General features: G+C 33.3%; 1 protein-coding gene across 1 annotated transcript in view; it reads left to right on the top strand.

The window, feature by feature from the left end:
* LOC106473374 overlaps nucleotides 1-12,543 on the top strand; it is a 24,101-nt gene that overhangs the window by 5,178 nt on the left and 6,380 nt on the right. Inside the window, exons 2-5 of the mRNA XM_022401818.1 lie at nucleotides 6,084-6,203; nucleotides 7,941-8,074; nucleotides 9,477-9,594; nucleotides 11,071-11,276. Of these exons, the coding sequence (XP_022257526.1) occupies nucleotides 6,084-6,203; nucleotides 7,941-8,074; nucleotides 9,477-9,594; nucleotides 11,071-11,276 (578 nt within the window). The remainder of the gene's footprint in view (nucleotides 1-6,083; nucleotides 6,204-7,940; nucleotides 8,075-9,476; nucleotides 9,595-11,070; nucleotides 11,277-12,543) is intronic.

Below are 12,543 nucleotides of genomic sequence, written 5' to 3' on the forward strand. Positions count from 1 at the left end.
CTTTGCGCGAAATTCCAAAACAAACAAATCGTTTCTACTTGAGCGCAAGAAGTGCAAACGACGATGATTTTGGAGTTCAAATTTGTCTTTTATTACAATACAATTAGTTTATCGAAAATTAAGCCTTTTTATATTCTGTTGTATTTCCTCAACAGTTCGCTATTATAGTGTGTGTTTTTGGTACTTGAAAAATGATTTGGTTTAGCCAGATAGAAGTGATCCATTCCACGGCTCGCTTCAGGGCCTAGAAAGCTTAGCTTGACGGGGTCGTTCTATTCCCCAAATCACTTCCTGGAAGGTTTGTCTAGTACGTTTACAGTCGAAGCAGCTTTTAAACCTGCAATAAAAATACTTGGCTCAGTATAGATACATAATAACACCCATACATATGTGTATGTGCAAAGTTTTAAGTAGGCACTGATATTAAAGACCTTGTTAAGTGCATTAGTAATCAGACATGTTTCACTCCGAGCCACGAAGAATCAGGCAAATGTTAGTATTCACATGTAAGACTTCCTCCTTCGCAGGCTTGGGATAGAGGAGGTCACGGCTGGAATGGTCCAGTATTTATAACTTTCTGCTTGGGATCCAGGAAGTTTGGGTCTTATAGCTTTCGTTGGTTCTGTTGAACAAGTTTGGTATGTAGGATGCCAGGACTGCAATGATCCAGTGTCTTACAACTTTCGTTTTGTTTTTGTTTGTTTTTGAAGACATGCTTGAGATCCAGAAAATCTGGGCCAAAATGATCCAGTGTCTTTTAGATCTCGTTAATTCTGTTGAAGACGGGCTTGGGATCTAGGAAGTCAGGCCTGGAATGACATAGTGTTTATAGCTCTCGTTAATTCTGTGATATGTCTGCGGGCGTATACTGCTAGAAACCGGGTTTCGATACCCGTGGTGGGCAGAGCACAGATAGCCCTTTGTGTAGCTTTGTGCTTAATAATAAAACAAAACAGGATATCTTATGAGACGCTATTATAGAATCATAAAGTTCTAATTAGGAATTCCAAGTTTGATATAAAATACAATTGATAAGTTCAAGCTGGTGTTTCCAGTTAAGAGCAGAAAGTTTGTGATCTGGCTCTCGTGAGGCTTCAAAATAATTGTTATTGTACTATTTTTTTTTAGAGAATCATTTAAACGCGATCTTTTCTGGTACCGACTTTCACGTAATGTAAACAGGACCTCTCATTAGAAACAACTACTGATACGAGAAAAAATTATATCATCCTTGAGTGAGATCTTCTACGAAGCGGTTGTAAGTTCTCGACGTGTGTTGGTGAAAGACGCTGTTCACAAAGAAAGCATTGCGTGCAAGGAGGTATATATATATATATATATATGTTTGTTTGTTATGGATTTCGCGCAAAGCTACGCGAGGGCTATCCGCACTAGCCGTCCCTAATTTAGCAGTGTAAAACTAGAGAGAAGGCAGCTAGTCATCACCACCCACCGCCAACTCTTGGCTACACTTTTACTAACGAATAGTGGGATTGACCGTCACGTTATAACGCCCCTACGGCTGAAAGGGCGAGCATGTTTGGTGTGACGAGGATTCGAACTTCTAATTAGGGGTTTGTTTTTTAATTAAGCGTATAAATTCTTCTTCTTTAATGTATTCAACATGAACCACTCGAAGCATCATCTTTTTGGTCGTTTGTAGACATTAACAACTTAGCAATATTATCCACTTATAGTACAATTTAACTGAGTTTTAACCACTCGCACCACCACGCAGTAGTGTGTTGTCTGTCAGTCGGTCATTAGACACTAAAATGACGTCACATAAGGGACGTTTAGCATTGCTATCTGTACTGTCGTGACGTCAGTGAAACGTGCGCATGGCATGAATCACGAGAAGAATTATGCACACTCTATGCTACAACACAGCATGGCATATGAACTTGAAAAGCAAGAAATTTGTTACTTTTAATTTTGGTTTTATTTATTCTTGAAACAGAACACTTTCGGAGACCCTGCGCTCGTACATCTAGTATATATATCTATCAATATGTATTCAAGATTCTAAATCCGTGTATTGTTGTAGTCTTAAAGCTTTTTCTTTTGTGGAATAACTTGTTGTGACGTGTCTGTATCCTGCTGTTTCCATAGCGAGTTTGTTGTATGGATCCTGGCGAAACAAGCTTTTTCTAGAAGCTTGGACAGTCCTAGCTCGTAATAGATATTTCTGTTGAGTTTACATTTGGTGTTCGTAGTAACTATTACTAACCAAACATGCAAGAAAAAAAACATCTACTTGTTCAGTGTTGGTAGGAGAAAAAAAATGTATGTTTTTGTTTGTAATTAAGCACATAGCTACACAATGTGCTATATGTGCTCTGCCCACTACGGGTATCGAAGCCCGGATTCTAGCGTTGTAAGTCCGCAGACATACCGCTGTGTCACTGAGGGGCCTTTGTTAGGAACATTTGTATTGTGTACAGTGACTACCGGGCACATTTTATACCGATATACACAAACTTAAGCTCAGACTTAATTAACTTAAAGTGCATATAAAACCATTGAGTGAATATTGTTTAATTATAAACATTGACCCTGATGTTAGGATAATTGGGTGAATATTGTTTAATTATAAACATTGACCCTGATGTTAGGATAATTGGGTGAATATTGTTTAATTGTAAACATTGACCCTGATGTTAAGATAATTGGGTGAATATTGTTTAATTATAAACATTGACCATGATGTTAAGATAATTGGGTGAATATTGTTTAATTATAAACATTGACCCTGATGTTAAGATAATTGGGTGAATATTGTTTAATTATAAACATTGACCCTGATGTTAGGATAATTGGGTGAATATTGTTTAATTATAAACATTGACCCTGATGTTAGGATAATTGGGTGAATATTGTTTAATTATAAACATTGACCCTGATGTTAAGATAATTGAGTGAATATTGTTTAATTATAAACATTGACCCTAAATATACAAGTAATGAAAAACTTTTCAAAAAAGGAAGTAAATGTAGGGATAGCTGATATCAATCCTTCAAAAACAATGCAAACAAGACAGTAGGGATGTCATATGCAGGAAACACTGTATAGCATTGTGAGGTTTTGATGACCTATTGAGGAGATATTTAAAATACCATTTTGATGAAGAATCCGAGTCATCCATACATAGGCAGTGCTGCCACCTGCCTGATATCTCATAAACGTATTCCAGTTCCTTGTTTTATTAATTCATCTCGATATGTCCCCTCCCCCGTAAGTAACTCAGCGCTAAAAATCAGGTTTTGATACCCGTAGTGGGCACCGCGCAGATTTCCTATTGTGTAGTTTTGCGCTTAACAACAAGCATCACTTGAGTTGAGTTCAGAATTCAAGCATCGTTCCCAGCTACTGCATACTGCTGTGTCAGTTATCACGTTTTGCCAACTTTTACCATCTCAGTTTTACCTAAAACATCTACCACTAAGTTACTGGTTATATTACACAGTTCTTTTAAAACTATTTGAGTTATTTGGTCCTCACTATGCTAAGTTTTTAGTTTATCATCAATTAAACAATTCCAAAATTGTTTCAGTAAGTATTAGCTGCTCTGCTTCTTCCATTTGTTATAAACTTAGAAAAATGTTTACTGGGACCTATTAACTATTGTACAACTTTTCTAGAAAAACCCACGATCCTACTAACCCTACGGATGCTTTAGCCAACTAAGCTATTTTAATTAAAAACCTGTCACGCTAGTACTCAGTTTTCATTTCATTGATTATAAAAGATTGAATGAATTTTCCTCTGTTTTTTTTTTTGTTTTTTTTTATCTATTCTAAGATTGGTTAGGTATTTCCAGCATCTTCTAATTTAACACAGACTTCGATGTATTTTGTAGTTTTTCACTCATAAAATAGGATTGGTAGGTTTTCCTGGCCATTATGTGTTTCATCCGTCTGTAAGATTTGTACTTGTTATCTTTACAGCCGTTTCAGAGTTCGTGTATTAGAAGGGTACGTGTAATACGATAGTTTCTATTAACTGATAACCTTCCCAGCTATCCCCCCCTTTTTTTAGTGTATTTATTTTAAAATTGACGTGAGAGTCTAGAGAGAGACAAAAAAACAGTGTACGTATTTCCTGCTACGTGGCGCTGTCCTCTTTTATCAAGTTGGGAGCATAAATAGTAAAAGAAAGCAAGTACATTCTGTTCATTCTTTGCTATCACAAGCAAGGACAAGCAGCTTGATTTCTGCAGAAGGACCCATCAAGGTCTCTTGAATAAATGGTTACTCATTTGCATATCGATTATTGTACGTACTAGTGCGCAGCTGCCTTGACAGACTGGGGACTGCTCAATCCCCGTCGTTTGGGATCGCCCACCGTGGAAATAAAGGGGTACAGGCACGACACAAAGCAAAGGGGAGGGGGTAGTGGACCGTGACATAGAAAAAATATATTTATATTGTAACGTAATTTTTGATATAGAATGAGAGGAACAAGGTGAGTCCAAATATTCTTTCCTTTCTGAGCTGGCTACACCAGGTTCACTAAACAATGTATTTAACAAAACAATAATACTAGAAATGAGATTAAGTGTTAAAGCCAGCCAGATTTTTTGTGGGAAGTATTTCGGTTTTTTTTTAAAGTTCAGAAATCACCATAACATATACCTAGAACGCGCGTTAGTCAACTTACTACCCTGCTGGCATTTGTAAAGTAGATAAAAAAAAAATGGATCGTTTGTCCGCTCCAAGTAGTTTTAAATTTCGTGTTATTGTTTTTTTGCTTATCTATATATATATGTATGCGTACATATACATTTCATATTAAAAATAAAACATTAACTATATACCACTATTTAATCTACTTCTCAGTACGAATAGTTATGAAAATGTATATTTTCCTCTTATGTAAGAAAAGCAATATTCTATGGAACGCTTGCGCCATCTGTCCGTTACCAAAATCATTAATTATATTAAAAGCAATATGTTCGTTTTAGTAAACAGTTTAGAATACTAGCAAAGTTCATTAAAATATATTTGCCTTATTGACTTCGAAACTTGTTTATAATTTTATATTTTATTTAAGCTTACATTTTTGAATATTATGATGTTTCTTTGGGTCTCCTATACTTTAAAATGAATGATCAATTTGTGAGGGTAGGTCATACATCCATTTAAATTTATCCCTTCTGATTTTATAATTTCAGTTATTATTTGATGATATATTCTAATCTTGATTTGCTGTTGGTTATTAAATGAGTCTCAAAGTGATGAGATTTTGGATGATCTGGACACGTTGAAGTTCATATTGTCATTCCAAGACTTAAAATCTTGAATATTTTTTTTAAAAGTAGAATATAGAACAGTGATCAGCAACCTATGACCCGTGGCAGTGATTTGGCTGACCCGGCATGGCCAGGTAGTTAGGGCACTCGACTCGCAATCTGAGTGTCGCGGGTTCGAATCCCCATTCCACCAAACATGCTCGCCCTTTCAGCCGAGGGGGTGTTATAATGTGACGGTTGATAAAAGAGTAGCCCAAGAGTTAGCAGTGGGTGGTGATGACTAGCTGCCTTCCCTCTAGACTTACACTGCTAAATTAGGGATGGCTAGCGCAGATAGCCCTCGTGTAGCTTTGTGCAAAATTCAAAAACAACAACAACCGCCAGAAGTTGGCTTCACCGTTGCAACCCGTGAAGGCACAATCATTTCTCAGTTCAAATTTCTCAGCTATGTGAGAAGAACAAAGATATTAAAGGAAAAATGGAAAAGAGTCACAGCTATAGAGAATTTTAAGATCAGTTTAAGGTGGAAAATATTCAAGCTGGTCAAACAATTAATTTTGTTTGTTGTATTTAAATAAACATACACATTTAAATACATGTATCTGTATTATGAATTATATGACTATCACTGACCCAACAAAATGCTAAATTAAAAAAAAAAGTAATTGATCCGCGATCAAAAAAGGTTGCCGATCACTGATAGATAGATCCGTGTTTGTATGTGTGTGTCGTGAAAACTTAATGACTTTTTTTTTTATCACAGGGTTATCGATTAGCATTGTTTACAAATCAACTTATAAGTGGCATATTCAATTCTATATATTCTTTTAGTACGTAATGAACATGGTTGAAGATGACCCACGTCGTATGGATGAAATAAGAAAGTATGCTGCCATCTATGGGCGGTTTGACTGTAAGAGGAAGCCTGAAAAGCCTCTCACCTTACACGAGGTTTGTTGTGGCCGTATTACTTGTCACCAGAAAAGTTTTTTTTAAATATCTGTAAAGAAATAGTTGAAGTTTATCTAAGTTATATGTGGGCTTGCTTCAGGGACATCTTTTCAGTAGAAGGTGTTAACTGAAAGATATTTTACTGCTGAGACTCAAATAAAACACATAATTAACAAGGTATAGTAGTGTATATCTAAAAACAGCAAACAACACGTCAGAACATGTAGAAGATGTGAAGTGAATAGAGTTTGAAGTAGAGACTCAAATGAAACACCACAATTTTGAAGATGTTAACTGAAAAACATTTTACGGTAGAGACCCCAATAAAAAGTTTAGAAGATACAGGAAGTTTCAAGTGCAAAAGATTTTGTAGTATTGAAGTTGCATAATTTAAATTGTTTAAAAAAATTCATCATTTTTTTCAATTTTCATTACTGTTGAGAAAATATACAAATTCTGAACAACATATGTTAGAAAGTGTAACTATGTGTATGTGTGTTAGGTTGAGAATTTGTATTTCTTTCACACATTTTAACACTTGTTCACATCTTAAACAAACATTTTTTTTTACTTTTTATTCTTTTTTTTCCTAACTCTGTGATATTTTGTAGCCCCAGGATTGACAACATTGGTAACTAATTTAAATCCTCATATTAAGGACTTCTACAATAAGGAAAACAGCTTTTCAAGTTTGAGACTATATTTGTGGCAGTAAATGTTGAAACTAGGCATTAGTTGTGTTATATCAGTTATTATTATTATAACATATTTCTTGCATACGTTTGTCAGCTGAGGTTCAAGTCAGGTTTGAATTGAGTTATACCAGCTAGTACTAATGTTCCCATGCTTGTATCAGTCTTGTACAATATTTACTTATTAACATTTTTTAAAGATAAACATTAGATAATATTACACTTACAGACTTTTAATAATGAGAAGGTGATTCCCATGGTTTTCAAATGTTATGGTACTAATATTAATAACAGACACGGTTTTATCACCACTAATGTTTTTTTTCGTGTGTGTATTATACATTAATTGTTTTGCTTAATAATAACATAATACAACCAGATCAATAGACCTTTCTTCTTCATTAAAGTGATAATACAGAGTTGGAAATTTACTTGATTGCAATAGTTTGTGGTTAAAGTTTACTGCATAATAGCCTACAGTAATGTTTCCCTTAATTATTAATAGTTTATCTTAAGCTAGACTTCAGATGGTAGAAATGTATATTAATAATGGAATTATAAGAAAAGGTTAAAGTAGATAATTACTATCCTTAGCTGAAACATTGAGTACTTTTCTGAAGTTGTGCTACTTTATAACGATAGATTTATAAATCACACGTACGGAACAAAGAAAAAATTAGTAATAGGAATACAATATATTTCATTTTCATCTTTCCCCTGAATGTGCTCATTAAGGGCAATAATACATAATTAAATACATACAAGTGGATTTCACCGTGATGCAAATTTGGGAATGAATATTAATGAATTCAGTTCAGAATTGCATAGCACTTCCCAGCACTACCGTAGTGGCACTGTAAATACACTGATGAGTGTTCTGCTGGTATAACTCAATTTGAATTGAATATGTTACTTGTAAGGTAACAAACCTGAGTATAGTATGTGCTGCCCTCTTACCAACTTCTATATTTGATGAAGTCTTAAATAATTAAAATCACCTTGGCAGTTAAATGTTAATGTGGACTAATTATTTATATTTAATTAGGTATCTGTCAATGAGGCTGCTGCTCAAATCTGTAAACATATACCTTCCCTCCTGACCCGTCGAGATGAACTTTTCCCGTTGGCTCGTCAAGTGGTACGAGACAGTGGCTACCAATACTCTAAAGGTCATTCCAGGTACTAACTTTCTATGACAGCTGAGGTTTTATTTTTGAACTGAATTAATTATTTTTCTGTAACTAAGTGATGAAATAATACTTCAACATATACCAGTTATCACTCGTTTATCCATCTACAGCTGGTATTAAAAAATAATGGTGAAAATTGTATAAAAAATGTTTCATAACTTTTGTCACATTTCTCTTCTCCATTTTCATTACTGTTGAGATATTTTATAGCCTTATTATGATAAGCGTATAAAACACCTGTTACCTTCAGTTAAACATTTGATTTTTTCTTTTATTAAATATTTTAATTAGCTGGAATGGTATGTTAAATTTTACAATAATGTTCTCAAATTTATGAAATGCATCAACCAGTTGATGTTCTTGCTAAAATAATAACATTATCAACGTACTATTACAACTGTTTGTATGAAAAATATGATCTTAGAAGAATACAAAATTAAAGAACCTTTGTAAATTTCAAAATGGAAAAAAGAAGGACAGTGAACGCGTGCGTTGGTGTTGTTTCATATCAAAATTATTCTGACTTTCATCTATAACTTTGAATGGTGGACCTACTTTAGTCTTTCACGATTATATATATATATAAACTTTAAAATACATAGTATTTGACTTTTAATGTTATTCCTGATGATTAAGAATCAAACCATTGCAGTGTAAAATGTTTTAATATTTTCTGTTTTTTGTGTGTTGTTTCGTATTGTAACTCGTTTTATTTATTGTAAACAATTATATTCTCCGTTAATTTCATGGAATTTTATTTAATTAGAGAGTGAAGATAGTAAATGTTTTTGGTGATTTTTTTAGTTTAGTTATTTTTGTTCTTGTTATAGGTTCTTGGTTTTTCATTCCACAATTTTGAACTTAGTTTTCAGTTCCCATGCACGAACAAAATTAGCAAGTTTTCTCCTTTGAAATAAAAAAACAAACATGGATCTTGGTTTGTTTTTATGCTAAGAAAAATGAGCCTTATTCAGCCATTGCTTTATTATGTTAATTGTAGAAGAAAAAACTATAGAAGTAAATAAAATATGTTAAAACTCGAATTATTTACAAAATAGCTTATTAATCTTTTCCATTTTTTTGTGAGATTTTTTTTTTCAGATCTTTAGCTTTTATTTTTGAAACAAGGTTTTATATTTTTTTTACCATCAATGGGTTACTATAACATTAAATTACAATAAGCTATATCCACCTGTAGTGTTCTTTTAATTTGAAAACTTACCCTTCAAAATAAAAATGAGAATCAATTTTATCAGTCATGAGAGAGTTTATTGCTGTAAGTTGAGATTAAGTTATCGCTTCATTCAAAAAGTTTCATGATTCAAGATGAGCTTGATGGGCCTTCTACATGGCAGCTAGAACATAATGACCAGTTTGGATGATACTTACAGGTCGCAGAACTATAACAGGTCTTTTGATGAAGAAAATTGCAAACATCCTAGGCTTGACCCAAGCCCTAACAGTTTAACAGACAAAGTTCAACTTGAAGAAAAGAGAAAAAAATGTCAGGTATGGTCCCCTACTTTGATCCCACCGGTGTATCAAGGTGGAGGACATGAAGATGGGAAATAGTCTATACTTCTTCTGACTAACTCCGATTTCTTAAAACATAGGAATATTTTTTGAATAAGAATTCTAACATTTTTATAAATTACAGGTTTAGGGATTGAATATGTTTAAACGGTCGTAGAGATCATACTTTCTTATATGATTGGTTTTCGGTTTCTTCTCCTCACTTTAATGGTTCAAACATTAATTAGCAGTACTTTTGCTAATTTATTTGTTTTACATTCAATACTGACAACAAAGTTTGCCAGTTTCATTCGAGATGAATATAAAAAGACCAACAAACCCACACCCACTCTTTTATATTTGACTGGAGGCCATTTATAAAGATAAAGACTAATAATAATACAGTTTTAGCTGTGGTAGACACAGTTTCAACAGTGGCACGTGATTCAGAAGTTCTGTAATGGTTAAAAAGGTCGGAGAGTTTAAATATTGACCTTCTTGTTTTTAGTTGTTTTATTCGTGTGAGAGGTTTTCGTATGACGTTTCTTGTAACATTATTTTCTGAATGAAACTCTAAGGAGTAATACTGTTTAATTTTTTTAAATTATGTAGCGTAACTGTAATAAAGTTTACATTTTTTAAAGTTTATGAAAATTGAAACAATGAAGTAAAAGCTGTTGAATTATTGAGGTTGACATTTTAAAATTCTTTACAGATCGTTGTAGCTACGTATGTCAAAGTTGTACGTTAAATTAAACCATAGAGTACTTATAACAGTTTCTTCTATAATGATTTACAAATATTTAGATTATTCATATTATATTAATATCTTAGAATACTCCTTTTCCTGTCTGGAAATCGGATATTTTTTATATCGCAGAGTTTTTTTTCGTATCTATTTTCCTTTCAAACTTTCTAATCTTGTTTACTTTTTGAACTTTTGTAACACTTAAAACTTCAGCTGAGTAATGTTTCAAAGATTAATATTAAAAATTTTATCACTGGATTTAAAATTGTGAGTTTTTGTTTCACCTTCCAAATTGAAAACCAAAAACATTTGATTTTTATAATAGAAAATATCCTATTCAATCTTCTCTTACACATTCCAAATTATAATCATACTTAAGGTAAGGGCTACTTTATATTGAATAAAACTAAATCAGATTTCATCTAGTCGTATCTCAACACACACCCACCCCTTTTAGCCCATTGTGTAACTTTGTGACTAATAACAAACAAACAAATCGAATGTAATCATTAAACTCCATCAGTAGTTATTAAGAACTTTAGTTTTATTCTTATGCTTTTGAAATTATAAGTGCAGTAACTTGTGAGCCGTAATAAACAAGATACCATTATCAAGTGCTGCCACTAAGTGTTGGTTTGACGTGTATCTTATCAAATCATTTAAAATTAAGTTTGTTTTTGTAGGATAAGGAATATTAAGTTCTGTTGTAATGTTTATTCTTTCAGGACAGGCTGGAGAACATAGATGAACAACTTAAGACTTTGGGTCGACAGCAGGAAGAAATGAAGATTCGACTGAAGCAAGCTCGAGAGATTCAAGATTACACTGGAGCCAATCAAATTCAACCTCAGCTTGAACAGATCTCAACTCAACAAATGCAACTGATAAATGAACAAAGTGAACTTAATAAACAGCTGAAAAGAATAGAAAGGTGTGTGAGAATGTTTCTGTGATTTATCTTTGTCCTTTAAAAAAAAGAAGAAAAACCTCAACAGAAGAGATTAAAAATTACTATCAGTCATCATATCTTGGGCATCAGATTTTGATGTTTCTTTTCTCCAAGTGTATGTATGGTGTTTAACTTTCTGTAACCACAGACATAATGTGTTACTTAGTGATTTCTGACTGAACTTGGTTACCTGCTACGATCAATGAAATAAAGATACACCCACACAAACACTTACACACACATAATATTAGCTATTGCAGTTTCTTAGCAACAGGCTTCAAGAATATTTAATTCTTATATAAAGGAGCATCAGTTTTATAATATAAATGTCACCAAACTATTAATAAATGGGGGACCACATTTTTCTGTAGTTGAAACAAGTCAATATCTTAAGTTTAAAGTATCTCAACAATGTTTGTTTTTTATAATTTGATGAGAAAGTGGCATATTTATTAACTTTTCAGCTTATGTACTACAGTGTTACAATTTCTGTAACATCAAAATATTACCTGACATGAAATTAATTTTGCCAACTGAAGGATATCCTCTCTATAAATAAAGTCACGAACTTAGCATGAATTTTTTAGGTGTGTTGAATAGATGTGGTACCTATATCTCATGAATGAATAGTCCATTTTCAGTGGTCGAAAATCAAGGAGTAACATATGACAAGCCTGCCAAAGAGTTGACCAAAGGTGGTTTCTTACATTTTTTTTAATGTATTCTATCTAAGGAATTTACAGCTAGTGGAAAGAGTTCAGTATCTTATTATACAAAAACATGGTAAGACACTTAAGAAGTGAAAACAGTAAAATATGATTGAGTGAGAAAGTTCTGTTATCTGTTTTGGAACTTTGTAACATCCTGATGATAAATATAAGTGAACTGTGGGAACTTGGAACAGACCACTGCATCACAGAGCTTACATACAAGAGGGGTGATCAAAGTTCCCACAGTTCACTTACAGTTAACAGACCACTGCATCACAGAGCTTACATACAAGAGGGTTATTGGTCTGTTGATGATAACTGTAAGTGAACTGTGGGAACTTGTCCTCTTGTATGCAGTGGTCTGTTGTTATTGGTCTGTTGGTGATAACTGTAAGTGAACTGTGGGAACTTGTCCTCTTGTATGCAGTGGTCTGTTGTTATTGGTCTGTTGGTGATAACTGTAAGTGAACTGTGGGAACTTGTCCTCTTGTATGCAGTGGTCTGTTGTTATTGGTCTGTTGGTGATAACTGTAAGTGAA

This window comes from Limulus polyphemus, unplaced genomic scaffold (genome assembly GCF_000517525.1).
Source record: "Limulus polyphemus unplaced genomic scaffold, Limulus_polyphemus-2.1.2 Scaffold6117, whole genome shotgun sequence".
Lineage (NCBI taxonomy): Eukaryota > Metazoa > Arthropoda > Merostomata > Xiphosura > Limulidae > Limulus > Limulus polyphemus.